General features: G+C 29.4%; 5 protein-coding genes across 5 annotated transcripts; 4 read left to right on the forward strand and 1 right to left on the reverse strand.

Annotated features, from left to right (window-relative positions):
* Positions 1-464: 464 nt before the first annotated feature.
* GO595_001880 (CAMK family protein kinase) lies at positions 465-2,371 on the forward strand (the record flags this gene model as incomplete). Its single annotated transcript, XM_067914727.1, has 2 exons — positions 465-1,723; positions 2,368-2,371. The coding sequence occupies 2 exons, from the start codon at positions 465-467 to the stop codon at positions 2,369-2,371; spliced, it is 1,263 nt and encodes a 420-aa protein (XP_067777566.1).
* A 7,445-nt stretch (positions 2,372-9,816) lies between these two features.
* Positions 9,817-12,729, forward strand: GO595_001881 (uncharacterized protein; the record flags this gene model as incomplete). The annotated part of the gene is made up of 1 exon (XM_067914728.1): positions 9,817-12,729. One exon carries the CDS (start codon positions 9,817-9,819, stop codon positions 12,727-12,729), a length of 2,913 nt encoding a protein of 970 aa, XP_067777567.1.
* A 31-nt stretch (positions 12,730-12,760) lies between these two features.
* GO595_001882 (uncharacterized protein) lies at positions 12,761-13,138 on the reverse strand (the record flags this gene model as incomplete). Its single annotated transcript, XM_067914729.1, has 1 exon — positions 12,761-13,138. The coding sequence occupies one exon, from the start codon at positions 13,136-13,138 to the stop codon at positions 12,761-12,763; it is 378 nt and encodes a 125-aa protein (XP_067777568.1).
* A 1,061-nt stretch (positions 13,139-14,199) lies between these two features.
* Positions 14,200-15,024, forward strand: GO595_001883 (LIM-type zinc finger-containing protein; the record flags this gene model as incomplete). Its single annotated transcript, XM_067914730.1, has 1 exon — positions 14,200-15,024. One exon carries the CDS (start codon positions 14,200-14,202, stop codon positions 15,022-15,024), a length of 825 nt encoding a protein of 274 aa, XP_067777569.1.
* A 695-nt stretch (positions 15,025-15,719) lies between these two features.
* GO595_001884 (uncharacterized protein) lies at positions 15,720-16,949 on the forward strand (the record flags this gene model as incomplete). The annotated part of the gene is made up of 1 exon (XM_067914731.1): positions 15,720-16,949. The coding sequence occupies one exon, from the start codon at positions 15,720-15,722 to the stop codon at positions 16,947-16,949; it is 1,230 nt and encodes a 409-aa protein (XP_067777570.1).
* Positions 16,950-17,130: the final 181 nt, after the last annotated feature.

Raw genomic sequence — 17,130 nt, forward strand, 5'->3', positions numbered from 1 at the left:
TAAAAAAAATTAATTCCAACCAATCTCTTAATTTAAATTACCTATTTTAAAATAGGTGCTAAATTACGAGCGAATTCTGGTTTCAAATTAGAAAAAAAAATTAATTTGATATTTATATATGCAAGATTCAAGACAAGACATTTTACCATCAAAGCCTCACACACCAGAAAAATAAGTTCAATAAAAATATGTTATTACCTGTTTACGGTATTATAATATTTTTTATCCCTCCAAAAAATATTGTTTTAAATTCTTTTACAAACTTCAGATCAAATTTCCATATGAGTCATAACCTTTTTCAGCACAGCTGATAACATTGAACTTACTTCATATTTTTGCATAAAAATTTAATAGCTTCAAAATAATTTATACAAATTTTATTCTAATAAAAACACATCACATTATTAAATTCGTTTCATTCATTCTGCTAACACAAAAAGTGCCATTGGGGTGCCCCTAATACAATGGGTGATTCTTCTCTCAACATTGAACTTTACGGGCAAATTGGAATCGGCCGGAAGGATCAGCCGTATCAGCCCACTGTCACCTACAAGGGCCGGATCAAGCAGACGATAGAATTTGTTGCAGCCAAAAGCATCGACATCAAGCGGAAGGACGAAGTCTTCAACTACGCCGAGATCGTGAAGCCTCTCGAGCACCCGAACGTTGTGAAGTTCCACCACTGGTACCAGACAGGGCACCACTTCTGGATCATTCAGGAGCTATGTCCGGGCGGGACATTGCTTGAGCTCCTTGATCAAGACAAGCGACTTCCGGAGTCCATAATCCGTATATTTGGTAGTGACATATTATCAGCTTTACTTTACTTACATAAACACGGCATAATATATCGTGACTTACAACCACGGAATATTATGTTAGACGAATGTGGGTCTCTTAAACTCAATGACTTCACACATGCGGAACGACTTGAGCGACCATTTGATCTTGAGAACATTGACCAAGAATTGACCGAATACATGGCGCCAGAACTATTCAATGAGCAAGGAGTCGCATCGTTTTCATCTGACCATTGGGCGCTCGGCTGTCTGTTATATCGGATGGCGTCGGGGACAACTCCGTTCCTGTCGACTTCGCAAGAGGAAATGCTTCTGAAAATCCACGATTTCCAACCGCCGCATTTGAGTGGATATTCGGCCGAGTTCAATGACCTCATTCAACGGCTTCTTCAAAAGGACTGTTTCCAACGGATCAACTGGGAGCAGATCATAGCGCACTCGTTCTGGAAGGACGTTATCCGTAACCGATCGAACTTTGATCCGACATTTAATAATTTTAATTTATCGCAGTTACCAATCGAGCCTCGGATCTCGAACAACAAAGTGTACAAGCCACTTGAGCGGAAAGCGAGCACGATCACCATCAATGTACCCAAAATTCCGAATGAGAATCAAACGCAAATATCGGGTAATAACTCGATTGAGAATTATATCCTTTCGTCGACATTACTAAGTCCGCAGCCATTAATCTTTAATCCGAATATTGAAGAGATATCATTACCACCATTTGATCAATTTTTGAATGAGTTTCCGATCACTTCAATCCAATTAATATCGAAAGATATAAAAGAGAAACAAAACGCAATAAGTCAAATCTTAAGTACATTAAAGTCATCGAATATTCGACCGAAGAAGAAATTTCCATTTATATCATTTCTAATTAACCAAGCGAAGAATCCAGAGATATCGACGACATTAGCAACGTGTACATTTTTTAAAGATTTGTTATTGATCGCACAAGATACTAAACATCCATCGTTAGTATCCGGATATTTATTATTATATTCGATGATTGTACATAACACGAAAACTATTTCAGCATCGAATTTAACAGAAGAAGCACTTTCACCTTTATCAATATTAATACATAAAAAAGAGAAAATTTCACGGAAAGTAATAATATGTATTGGGGAAATCTCATTTTATATTGCGACATCGAATGATAAAACTTTAAAGTTCCCATTGTTCATAACAAATATTTTGTTTAATTCATTAAAAAGTAATGATGAACCTTCACGTCATTATTCTATTAGAGCGATTACCAATTTATTAACAACGAAACGAAGTTTGGAATTATTTGATTTAAAGAATTTGGAAACAAATATCATCAATTTTAATGTCGGTAATTCCCCATTAATGTTAGATACTTATGCGACTTGTTTATTTATGATATATAAGAATAATAATAATAAAACAAATTATGAAAATAAAATACAATCATTAATCAAACAATTATTAGCTATTAATAGTTCAACTGCTCGAATTTTAGGTTTAATGTTAGCAACACTTGTAAATATGTTAAAGTTATTTAAGAATGAAATCCAATCAATAATTAATACATCTGTAGGTGAATTAAGGAATAAATGTATATTAAGTTTATGTATTATTTATCAAGATGACTTAGAAAACTTTGTAAATATTTCTCAAAAGTTTTATTCGACATTTGATAAAATAGAAAAAGAATCAATCGAAGTAACAAAAATTATATCAAAATGGAGTGCATTAATATCAAATAAAATTATTAATACACAATATAATTCTTATAAATTATATGAAATTATTTTGGACGCAATTTCTATTAAAAGTTGTTTAATCGAAATTTGGTCAAAGAAATTCGAAATGAAATTTAAAGAAATATTACATAATATACATTATGAATATTCTGATTGTGATAAGTTATTACAAATCATTGAAATCGTTTTATATAATAATATTTGTGATTATTCTATAATCGTTGACTTAGATAAAGCTTTTGATTCACCTAAAGCAGATTTTCGATTTTTATCATTAAAAATTATTTCTAATATTATTACGACATTAATAGAAATTCCAGATAATATAATTGATTTCATATCTAAAACTATAATTCCACGTTTAAATAACTTATTAAATGATGAAGAAATGATTGTTGATTTAACTATAAAAATATTATTAATTATAACAAATAATAATAAATCTAATTTCATCATAAATAAAATTTCAAACCCAATATATTTGCCATTAATATTTAAAAGAATCTCCGAAAATAATTCATCCGCAATTTTATTAGTATCAAATATAATACAAAATGGGAATATAATGATCGATAACTTAATTAACGCTGGAATTATAAACGTGTTAATGACTTCAATTAAGAAAAATTCAACAGCGTTAATAACAATTAGTTTGTTATATATGATATTCTTACCAATCGCTAAACAAATGACTGAGAATTCAGTACAAATTGAACCAATAATTAAGAAAATTTTACCTTTGGCTAAATTATCAATAAATTGCGTTGAATTAATACAAAAAAGTCCTAACGCAAATACATGTTTAGCTTTGATTATACATATATTTACGCCTTTAAATAATAACGAGGAAATTCCTTACATAGAATGCTTCGATTTAATAGCAAAGAAATTGGAAAAGGTATACAATGATGATAAAAAAGGTGAAAAGTTCGTAATTGTGTTGAAAATGATCGAATGGGCCGCAAAAAGTTCCGGAGCCAGTGAAAAAGTGAAAAATGAATTGAAAAACTGTAAACGTTTGATTAATGTGTTAAGGAAAGCAAAAGATAATGGAATAAATGGACTGAAGGAAGTGTCCAACTTAATACTACAGCTCATAGATAACTGTAAATAAATGTAATGTAAACGCGTTTCTATTTCAGTTTGCGTGGTGTGTCGGGTAATGAGGGTATCACTGGTATTGCGATTTTGTTTCTGTTTGTAGTGCAAAGAGCAAATCCTCCGCCGACGAATCGAGAGTCAGTTCCTTTGAATGTTATAACTCTTTGATTTGATCTTTGTCCTATAGAAGTTTGAGCTCTAATTTTCACAATTTTCTTCATAGTTCTTTGTACGTCTGATTTCTCTTCTCGAGCTTTATTTCTTGCGGACATTACTTGTATCTTTTGTTCTAATAATTTTGGTTGTTGACTTGATGCTTTATTTTGCATTTCTTCCAAAAGTTTGTTTTTATGTTTTAATAACTTCATTAAGTAATTCTTTTCTTGTGAATATGAACCCATATAAGCGTTTTGTAAATGTTTTTGTTGTCGATCATTTTTCTTTTGGATTTCATTTTTTATATATTTTAATTTATCATATTTCACAATTAATAACATTAATTTGTTTTTGATTGACATGTCCATTCTAATTAATTGCGCATGTTCAGGATTTGAACCTTCGATAATTCTCCAGCGATGTATATTACGTGGAGCTTCCATTTCATCTTCAAGAGATCGAATGATTCCTTGAGTTTTTAATATTTCTTTTTGTATTCGTACAATTTCATTTTTTAACATTTGGATATAAGGTTTATTATCGAATAATTTCTTTTGTTGTTCAATTTCATTATAAAATATATTTTCTTTTTCTTTGATTTCAGTAATAATTTTATTATAATGATAAGAATTACGTTCGATAATTGATTTATAATTTAGAATTTTTTCATTTAATAATTGTAATTCTTTATCTTTGGTATCAAATGATTTATTAATTGTTCGATTACTATCTATGATTGAATTTAAAATGTTTTGTTGCATAGTAATATCAAATTTACTTTCGGATAATAAATAAATTGCTTTTTGTATATGATTTTTAATTTCTGCAACTTTTTGTTCATTTTCTTCTAATTGTATTTTGATTTTTTCGATGTCTTCTTGAAGTTTTTCATTATTTTTAATTAATGTCTTTTGTTGACAATGTATTTCTATACATTGTTGATCTTTAATTCGAATTTCTTCTTTAAGACTATCAAGTTTTGTAACTAATGCTTTGTTATCAAGTTCAATTACATTATTTTCTTTAATAATACTTTGGTTTTGTCGACATAATATATCTCTTTCATTTTGTATCTTATCATTTAATGTTAATTGATTTGATACATTTTCTTTTAAATTATTTAACTTTAAATTTAATTCAATGTTATTACGTTCATTAATTGATGTGTCATTAATTATTTGTAAATATAAATTTTTGTTTGTTATTGTTTGATTTCGATATTTTTCCATTTCTTCATTATATTGTGTATATCTTTGTTTTGATTTTTGTATTACTTCTTTCATTGTTTCAATTTCTTTAGTGATAATATTCGATTGTTGTTTAGTAGAATCAACTTCATAAGACTTTTGTTGTACTTTAACAGATAAGTCAAGAATTTGATGATTATTTTTATCGAGATTTATATGCGCCATATTTAATTTAAGTTTCGAGTTAATGTTTTTCGATGATTGTAAAATAATTTCTTGAGTTTTTTCTTTTAATATTTTATTTAATTCATTTTTTTGATTGATTATTTCTTCATGTGATTGTTTTATATTATTTAATTCCATTTTATTGTTTTCGATTTCTTTGTCAAGTCTTTTGGATGTTCTTGTGATTTCTTTTAGTTCTTGTTCTCTTTGTTGAATAATTTCATTCATTTCATTGATTTTGTTTTTTGTTAATTCACTAATTTCAAATTTGTCTTCGAGAATTTTAGTTAACATTTCTTTGGATTGATTCGAATTATTTAAATCTTCTTTCGCTGATTTAATGTTCCGTTGTTCTTCATAATATTGACTATTAATTTCGGAGTTTGATATCATTTTCTTATTAATTTGTTGATTATTATTTGTGATTTCATTATGAGTTTTTGTTGTGATTTCTCGAATATTAACAAAATCATTTGAAGTCGATTTAATTTGATTTTGAATTTCAAACATTAAATTTTGTTTATCTTTAAATTCATCTTCAAGTTCAACAATTGACTGTTGAAGTTTATTATTTTGTTCTTTTTGTTTTTGTGTATTTGTTAAAATTTCTTCTGTCCTAGATAACAAATAAGTAATTGTTAATGCATTCGAATGAATTTCTTTTTTAATTGTTTCGTTTTGTACTCGTAACTCTTCAAGTGAATTCTTAAATAACAATTCGTTGTTTTTCGTTGTTTCAATGTTTTTTGACAATGATTTAATTTCTGATTTCAAATCTTCAATTGTTTCTTTCCCTTTCTCTTCTCTCTCCGCTGATATTTCCACTGTTCGCCATGCCTTCTCAAACTCTTGCCGAAGCGCTGCAATAGTTTTTTGGTCATCTTGACTTATCTTTAAAGCGTTTGATATATTATTTGAATTTGCTAAAACTTGGTCATTAAGTTGTTTGCATTTCGTTATCAGTTCTTTATTTTTTTCATGTGAATCAGTGAGAAGTTGAAATAATTCTTGGAATTTTTCACGGAATTTTTCTAATGATTTATCACTCATTAATTCTTCCATTGCTAAATGGAATTGTCGTTCAAGTTTGTCATATTCATTATATTCATTTTCTATGTCTTCTATTTTATTTAAAGATTTCTCATCGTCATCCATTTATAAGTTAACGGATATCATGTAAAGTATTTATATCCCTCAATGATATCATGTAAAGTATTCATATCCCTCAATGATATCATGTAAAGTATTCATATTCCCTAATGATATCATGTAAAGTATTCATATTCCTTCTGAAGGAGAAATGGAATTAAGGCGAAAGGAATATGCGAATTCGAAGTGATACATCTCCATTTGATGAACTCTGTTTGAAATGGCAATGGTTCAAATATTGAAATTATTATTATGACTTTAAATTTCTTTAAGTTTTGAGTGATTAGATTTAATATGTTATCATTTTGTGTAATGTATAATATAAAAACCATTTCATTGTTTAGTTGCATTAGAATCGGAGTTTCTAATTCTTCTGTTTTGATTTTGATTATATTAAATAATGACGAAAATGAATTAATGTCATTTTCATCAAAATAATTTTTATTTATTATTAAATAAATCGGTAAATTCGGTACATTAAATAAGTTATCATTAATTATTGTTTCATTATGTTTTGGTATTTCAATGTTTTCTTGTAAATTCGTTCTACTAACTATTGGCGAATATATTTCTTCTGCTTCATATAAATTCATTGGAATTTCGATTTCTTTACACAAATTATTTTCATTATTTTGTTCATAAATATGTTCATCTTCTTCAATTTTGTTTAATATGTTTTCTAATTCAGCATTAATGTCATAAATTGGCTTAAGATCAAATTTAACGATTGGTATCATAAGCGTTTGTAGAAACGTATCATTTTCTCTCTTTTTGGTTATCATTAGTAATGGTTCATAATGCTGAATATTAATTATTGATTTTGATACATATAATGGAATTAGATTTTCAGTAATAAATTCTCTTTCAAATGTTTCTTCATATTTATCAAAGTTTGGTTGAATCAATATGTTGTTTCTAAATGTAAATTGATTTCGTTGTTCAAACAAAGGAATTTCAATCATTTCTAATTCATGACTTGTTTCTTCTTTACTTCCATTATGTTGTTTAAAATATTTTTCTTCTTTTATATCAAATAAATAAGGTAACTGCTTTATTGGTTTTAATTGATCATTATAATTCGGAAAAATTTCTTTTTCTAGCTCTTCAAATATAATTGGATTATTATGTGAATCATTTAAAATTGGTTTAAATATTTCTTTATGCGAATGAATATTTGGAAAATCTATTTGAATATTTTGCATACATTCATCTTCATCATCAATAAGATAACAATAACTTTCTGATATTTCTTTTATCATTGCATATAGCTCATGTTTAGGTGGAACTGGAATACAAAATCGCATTGATTAATTATCACATCAAAAAAAAACATCAAAATTTCTATTTAATTTTTTTTATTGAAAATAAACGGTTTCATATGTTCTCTTTGGAATTTCTTCTGACAAAAAGGGCATTTTCGATCTTGTAAATAAAATTTATTTAAACATTGGCCACAAGCTACATGACCACAAGTAATTAATATTGTATTTCTAGCGTTTTCTCCACAAAAAGGACACATTACAAGTTTCAAATATGGAGCTGTGGGGGATTCATAACCAAGCATATCATTTTTTGTGTCTTTTCTTTTTTCTATTCTTTTCTTTAGTTTAATAATTTCTAATTTTTCTTTTTCTTTATCAAGTTTAATTTCATTTTTAGTTATTTTATTATCAATATATTTAATTGAGTCTTTAATTCTTTCAATTTCAACATCATAATCTATAGCATTACTTTCTTCTGCATTCCGAATGATTTTTTCTTCTAATTGATCTTGTAACTTTTTTTCTTCTATCAATTTTCTTGTAAAGCTCTCAATTCGATGGACTGACTTTTGAATTGCATCGGCGTTTACACCACTTTTTGACTGAATGTAATTTATTCTTTTAATATATTTATTAATTTGTTCTATTTCACGTTGAGTTCTTCTTTCAAAATCTTTGTTTTTCACATTTTGTGAAATTAATTCAGACATTTGTCGATATAAGTTATAAATATCTTTAAATATTTTTTTAATTGTGTTAATTTTATTAATCGAATCTGAATACAAACGAATAATTCGATTGATGTAACCGATTCCTTCATTTAGTTCAGGATCTTTTTGGCAAATTAATTTTAAATAATCAACTCCACTTGGAATATCAATGTTTGCTTTAATATTAAATTGTTCAATAGAAAATTTATTTGTTAATTCATTGAATAATTTCTCTTCTGTTTTTAATTCTTCTTCTTTTATTTTAATGTTTTTATTCATTCGATCAATTGTTGTACGCATTTCTTGGATTTGCGTGCTTAGCTTGCTTGCAAAAACTTGAAGCTTTGAATCAAATCTTGAAAATGCTTTCTCGAGAGCATTTGATATAATTGTTTCTTTTTGGATGAGTTCAAATAGCACTTTTATTATTTGGCTTTGATGTTGTAGATCGGTGTAAAATGGGGATTCTAACTTTCTTTTAGGAGAAATGTTATGACTATTGGCTTCAATATTACAAAGGTTTTGAATTGTGGTGATTTCTTCTTGAAGTCTTTTGATTGTACTGAGGCGACATGAAAGTTTACCAACAGCTTCACAATAATCGTTGAGACTAACGTTGGTGGAAGAGATTCTGGTATGATTAAGAATCCATTCAGATAATAGAAGAGATGAATAAGGAATGGAAATTGGAATATGTGGAAATTTATTTTTTAATTTAATTACATTATTGGTAGGAATAAAAGGTAAACCACTTATTTCGAAGTGGATTTGTGGGTATGTGTAAATGGATTGTTCGATAAAGTAATAAAATAATTCATGAGCTATTTGCTCTAATAATCTAAAATATGATAATGCACTTGATGGCTTGGAAAGATCAAAATTTGTTGAGTAAAAAAACATTTCAATTAAGTTTGTTGTTTCTTTTGATTTTCTATAATTCGAATCAATGTAACACCTAGAAATTGCTAGATCAAATGTTAATGTTTCCATCAGCGAAATGTAGGAAAGAATATATTTCCAATAATCATTCCTTTTTTGATAATTGGATTGGATTAAAAATTTATATTTTTTTATTTGGGCTTTGGCAAAATAAATATCAGCATCAAGATTAGAAAACATGCGTGTTGTTTCTTTTTTAAGTGGATATATATTTGGATTATTTGGGAGGTCTTCTTGGCTCATTTTACCCGCCCATATGAGAACGTTAATATAATCTTTGTGGTAAGTTACATTATGAATAATTACATTAAAACACTATTTTACCTAATTGCTAGAGGTGGGCAATAGATTTTTTGAAGAAAAAAATCAAAATAATAAATATTCAGTATGATAAATTTGAATAATGATCTTTTTTAAAAATTAGAAAACATTAGCAATATAAGAAACATAAGCTAGTGTTTACGTATACGATATCAAAATAAAAGAAAATATTGTATTCATTTTTTTTTTGTATTTCATGGTTTTTTCCAAGCTGAATCCAAAAAGTGGTATAAATGATCAAAAACAAATTTGAATTTGCAATTCAAGATGATTCAGAAGCATTACCATATAATTTTACATATACTTGTTTACTGTGGATAGGCAGCGGAGGAATTTTTTCAAAATTTGAATTTCAAGATATAATCTCATGTGGTACACAAGAAGGGCCTATTGTTCTTATAGGAGAAACAAAAGATAAAAAACTTTCGCCAGTATCTTTAATATGTGCCCATACATTTCCAATAACACATCAAAATCTTTCTATAAATCCCGATTATTTTCTCTCTATTTCATATGATGGAACTGTATGCAAGCATTCAAGGCTCGATGGTAATTGCTCTTACAAACACCAATTTCAAATTCCTTATGGAGAACATCGTATTTCATTATATAATTCAAATGAAGATTATTTTTGGATTTGGACCATTGGACTTGGTGTACGTCTTATTGACTTAAAAGGTAGTAATGTTATTTATTCTGTTCTATGTCCTGGTTTAAATTCATTTTTATATCTTTCTCCATCTTCATCATCATTTGTCAAAGAAGAAACAGCAGCTATGGTTACTAACACTCACATTTATACTTACAAACAAGATTCAAACAAAAAATTAGCATTTATTAATAAGCAATCATTTACTGAAGATCATAATCAAATAGTTGGATGCAAAAATGGTATTGTTTCATTTAATAAACATTCTTGGTTCATTCATAAACCAGAAGATCTTTCTATTCTTTACAGTGGAACATTTGATGATATGGATCAAGAAGATGAAATCAGATTTGTTGAATGGTCTTCCAGACAACTCTTATGTTTTTCAAGTTTAAAAGGTGATTTTTATGTAATTCAACTTCAAAGAAAGCAACCTTTAGATAATGATTTTACAACAATAATCCAATCTTCACTTAAAACTGGTATCGACAATGTCTTTGCAGTTTGTGCATTTAAAGGCCCACTTAAAGTTGCTATTTCTCCTGATTTAAAGACGATTGTTTCTTCTTCTCATGAGGGCACGTTTATTTTGAAACCCAAATCAACGATAGAAAAGTGCTTCTGGGTACCAAACCAAGACACCGAGACCGTTTATAAAAGTGACGGCACAAACGTTCACCTATGGGACCTTGTTAATCAAACAATAATTAAATCAATTCATTTTGATAAAAAGATCACTTCTATATATTCTAATTCATTTCTTATCCTTGGGCATGAAGATGGATCAATCACTTATTTTGGTTCAAATTTTGAAGTCCCATTTAACAAGACTGCTGTCTCATCTCCAATTATAAGTTTTGTAAAAATTCCTTCAAAACATGAAGAATTTATTGCAATTTCTAAAGACGGATCGTTCTGTGTTGTTAAAGATAATGATAGCCATAAAACGCACGGAAGCATTGGCTTTCCGATCACTTCGATTCATTATTTACAATCACTTAAAATTATAATTATCGGATATTCGAATGGAATATATTTAACATATTCTTTTGAGAATCCAAATCCATTACAAACGATTTCATCTATTCCAAAAGATGCAATCGAACTATCGAATTCTCAATCACTTGATTCGATAATATCGACAATTAATGTATCATATCAAAGTTTTTCTTTCTATTTCCAAGTCGCAAAAGTTGCAGAACTATATACAAACATTACATCTAATCCGCAAAACTCAGAACAACTTATTGAAATCGCAAATCGTTTATACAATTTAATTGTTAACTCTTCAAAGTCTCAGAAATCACTTGCAATCATTGGCGATGATAATGTTCCGACGTTTTTCTATCCTCCTTATAAAATATCGTTTAAATATTTCCTTGACGTCTCTCCACATGTTGGCACGCAGCATCTTTTTGCGTTCCAACTCCTGTCCGAAATTCTCGAAAACGACTTTTCTCTCAAAAGTAAATACATCACATCAAAAATCATTGAATTCTTCCCAATCATCACAAAAATGGCGTTCGATAAGTGCGGTTTCATTCAAAAAACCGCCTCCGCTATGTGTGTGGATTTCTGTTGTTTGATACCGTTCCAAAAGTGCCAAGAATTTGTATCTCCTTATTTACATCTTGATAACATTAGTGACTTAGCTGCACATGAAAAGTTACTTCTTGCTATGTTAGCTTCGCATGCTTATAATGCGATTCCTTCTGGATATTTCGCTGAAATTTATCATTTTGTATTAAAATTAAGTAAAGAAATATCAGAGGCTGGAATTCTCGCAACTTGTATATTAATTGACGGAGTCGCCGTTTGGAGAGGTGTCGTAGAATTGGAGAAAAAGCATATAAATAACCTCTATACAACAATGGTGTTAAGGGCTTTGCTCCATAAAATGTCAAAACGGATCAACGATAAGCTATCGGCCATTATTTGTTCGGACGTGGAGCAGTTTGTCTCAATTATTCCGAACCTCATTGATTTTGTGTTCAAAAAGGAAAAATCAATGGGGGACGTTAGCGCGATATTTGATTTATATACTTCTGTTGCCATCAAAAATAAAAAAGTTGGAGGAGGGAGTGTAACACTTGCATTCGCAAAGTTATATGTAACATATCCATTTCTATCCGAATTAATCACAAAACATATTAAAATTCATTTGGAAAGCTTCGACTTCGTAAGAAGTAAAGAAGAATTCCTAATAATAGGAACAAACGATGGGAAAATACATGTGTTTAGAAATTATAAGTTATTGTTCTCCGAAAAAATATTTCACGGATCAATTACTTTCATATCAATTAGCCCATCAACAAAATGTGCCGTTGTAATTTCAGAAGAAGATGAATTGTCAAAGACGATAGAATTGAAAAAGTCATCACTTTTGAACCGGACGAACGTTAGTAGCACGATGCCAGTTTTGTCACCACCTCCAAATACTCATTATACAGTAGAATGGACAAAATCAACAATAATGGTCGGATTTGCACCATTTTAAAAACAATAATATTTTTTATTTAGAAATTCGATTATTGAATTGGGATTGGTGGATACCCATATCTAGCTCGATACATTTTCACATACTCTTGTTGGTCAGGTGGGAGGGTATAAAACTCACCAAGAGTCATTGTTAAATAACGTTGATATTGATTTGGATCTGGAAAAGCAGGCTCGCTTGGAAGTTGGGTATAACTTGTACAAGCAATACCAAGTTCCATTTGAGCTTGATAGAGAGCCATAGCAAACTTTGGATTTTCAATTAAAACCTGCAATATCCTTTCTGGATATTGATCAACAGCTTCTTTAATTCTGAAAAGTACACCATATATTTCTTCCCAATCATGCGATAGAAGCTCGTTGGTGATTGGGTCTAGTTCATCATCATTAGCTTCATTTGTATGTTCCATAAAAATGACCGTTTAGTCCTTCTGTTTTTGAAAAAGCGGCTATGAACGATAGAACGCATTCCTTGAATAAACGTCTTTCGGAAATCAAACTCAAACTCATTTCTTCAAATGAATGTACAGGTTGCTCTTTAAAAATTGGTTGTAATTAGCTCCAATTACAACTGTTAAGTTTAATGAATTTTTTTTTTATTGTTGAATTATCTTTCATAATTTGATTAACAATGATTTTTTTAAAATACTTTACTTGGTTATAAACAAATTTCTTCTTCGAGAATAAGATCTTTCTCAGTTATCATTGTAATATTTCATGATTTTATAATTGAATTGTAGATTTTGATTTATTCTTTTTTCCTCTATCATAAATAGAAGCAGACTATATAGGGTATTGTTTGTTGTAACCTATGTACAATGAGATATTTTTCATTAATTATACACAACCAGAAGAACACCCCCTGGTCGACGATGATAGAAAACGGCTTCCATATAACTTTTTGAGAATTATTGGCAAAAATACAAAGAGAAATTTTTAAACTTTTTGAAATGAATTCATGTGAAATGTTATTCGGCTGTTGGATTCGTTTGGCCATTTAGAAAAATTTTTCTGAGATTTTTGAATGGGAGAGTCGTAAAGCGATCATATTTCATACAAAATGTCAGATAATCCACAGAATAAATGTAGAAAAAAAAATCCAAATATTTTTTGAACATTTTATTTTATTATAATTTTTCTAAATGAACTTAATCACTAAAATAAACAAATAAAATATTTAAACAACAAAATTTCGAAAAAACCTAATGCATGAATAACTTTACAAAGGTTACCTTGTTTTCAATTCTGTCCTTCTTTAACCGTCAACTCTTTTTTTTTTGGCTGAATTCAATTGTTTATTTATTAAAAACCGCCTATTTTTGTGGCATTTCAATTTGAGGTGGGATGAATCAAGGATTTTGACTCAGCTATCGTTTCGTTTTCAATTAGTATATTCATTTTGGTCACTGACGATACTTTTATCAATTTTTGTGAGGATGTAAAAAATTTCTGACGTCAGGGAAGTAGAGAGATGACCGAGCACGAAGTTGCTTTCTTTTCATCTAGAAAGAAAAAGAATCATCAAGCCGAGCCTAGGCTTCTCCCATTCGGTGTACCAAGACCTCAAGACTCAAGTCAACCTTTTAATTCATTAATGGACGAAGAAGATGAAGAAGTGATCAGAATTATTCGATCAGGTTCCTTTGACTCCATGAACCAACCTGTTGACAGCCAAAGTTGTAATGATGTTTGGGCTTCAATTGCTTCTTTTGGCCCAAGATGTAATCGTTGTGGAAATCCTTGTGGAGATGATGTCGTATACCATGGATCTTTGGCATTTCATCGAAGGCATTTCACATGCAAACAATGTGGCGTACCGATTCAGATTCCCACATGCATTAATGGCGAGATATATTGCAAAGAATGTGCCAAAAATATCAAACCTCTCTCACACAGATGCTTCGTTTGTAACGCACCAAGGAATCCTTTGTCCATTGTTGCTGCTGGAAAATGTTTTTGTCCAAATCATTTTCTATGTGCATTATGCGGGTGTAAACTTAACCAAAACACATACATTCAGAGAGGTGGTCAATTTTACTGTCGAGAACACGCTCCAATTGCACCACAATTTCCAATTTGTGACAAATGCCATAAAGAAATAAGAGAAAAAAGAGTAATCAATGCCTTTAGGAAAAACTTTCATCCTGCTTGCTTCTCTTGTTCGATGTGCAACCAAAACCTTGCCGACCAAAAATACATATCGGGATATCATGAAAAACCTATATGTGTTCATTGCTTCAAATCGCTTCCAAAGGAAGAACAAGCCTTAGTCGCAAATAACTTCAGAGCTGTGTAATTACTCGGAAATTGCTTTTCTATAATAAACTTATGAAAAATGTTTATCGTAAATTTTTGAATTGATTACTTCAAAGTGAATTTCCTCCATCCCTATTAAGTGATAAATAATATTTTTATAATGAGTTCTTAATTCACTTGTATACTGCGCTTCTTGTGTATGATTTAATTAATGATTCGATTTTAATTTATGGATATAACTTATCAAATTGATCGCAAAGGTTAACATTATTTTTTTTATTAACTAATAAAACTTATGAAATTCTTGTGAATTTTAAAGGTTGAATTATAATCAAAATACATCTACATTGAGTTGTTAAATAAAAAAAAAATTTGCGATATATTTTCATATGTAAAGTCGTGGTTAAGATTATATATGAAATTTTAACTGTTTATAAATATTTGCTGCACATACATTTTATATAAAACATAATGCTGAAATCATATAACATTAAATAATTCTAAACGTTCAATAAATTCAATCAAAAACATTATCATCGTGATGATATCATGTAATTTGTATTCACTACATTACGAATCCAAGATCGCTTCATCATTTATTGTTTGATATTATCTCCTTTTAAATAAAAATAATTAATTAATGTTATTAAACTGATGTAAACCATTAGCTTTTGTAAACGATCACTTGGTCAGATTAACTTCGTTACAACACATTTTAAGTACTTTACAAAGAAGATGAAGGAAAACTACAGCTCTTCTTTCGAAACATTCAAAAATGCAAAAAACGCGAATTCTTTCCTTTACAAGTCATCCATCAACAGGCTTAAGGAGTTGGATGGCTACTTTGAAACCATTTCAAATAGTTTTTCGTCAATCGATCATATTTTACCCGTTCACAGCAATAACCAGAACGAATCCAACGAAACCGAGCCAAAGCCCACTAAGCGCACATTGTCTCAAGCCTGGAACGAAATTTCCGACATCTTTTTCAACGATATGTCTATTCTCAATCGTTACCACAACATTCTGAAAACGCTTTTAATTCCGCGTCTTGAGAATTTGATTGATAATTACGCACAAAAAAACGAAGCCATTGACTCCAAATTTCAAGAAGCCGCTCACAATCTCGATAAAGTCACCACAGAATTCAACACAGCGCAAACAGAATACAAAAAATTTTGCGAATTAATTGAATCTCTTCATTCGGCACTTGTTGTGGATCCAAACAAGCAAAAGATCAGAGATCAGCTCAACGACAAAAAATTCGAGTTCAAAAAGATACAAGAAACAGCGTACAAAAGCGTCGATAATTATAACATTACTCTGGATACCTTCTTTTCTACATCAGAGCAATGCTTAACTCATTATGAACAATGTGATAAAGAACGCGAAGATTCAATATCAAAGTTATACATAACATTTGCCGAAGAAATGTCGAATCTTTCGCAGTCGATTAAGGATAACCTCAGTACTTTCCTATCTGAAATAGATACCATTAATAGCCAAGATGAAATCGATGAAGAACTTGGAGATGATATAGAAGCCGATGTCACTTTCGATAAAGCTGTGAATTTCGGCGTTCCAAAATTTAATTTTAATATAAGTGAATACATTGACGGAAATGAAATCTTTGCAGATGCAATGAAACAATATGAATGCATATTAAATGTTGAGCACCCGCATATGACTGTTGGGGAAACTTATAATGTAATACAAAGTGATGAAGTTGAATCAACTGTTGTGGCATCAAATGGTGTAACATTTCAGGTTCCAAATGAGAAAATTAGCAAAAAATATCCAAACTATAATAGAAGAGTTTGCAGAGTAAATCAACAAGTTGATAAGAATGAGCTTCAGGCACTCGTAGGTGAACCAGTGTTAATTATGTATTCAACAGAAGGAATCGGTCATTGTATGAATATATATGGAGAAGAAGGAAACATATCAATGGAAAAGCTCTTGTAAATAAACAATAAATTGTTTGTTCCCATCAAATTTTAGAAAATTAATTTGTACATCAAAGTTTGATTTGGCGGTTTCATATATAAATTTCATTTTTATAAATATTAAAAACAGAAATTAAATACATTCTAATTTAAATACATTCCATAAATGGAACAATTGATGAAAGAAATTTTCAAAAACT

Source organism: Histomonas meleagridis (genome assembly GCF_020186115.1).
Source record: "Histomonas meleagridis strain 2922-C6/04-10x chromosome Unknown contig_16, whole genome shotgun sequence".
Taxonomy (NCBI): domain Eukaryota; phylum Parabasalia; order Tritrichomonadida; family Dientamoebidae; genus Histomonas; species Histomonas meleagridis.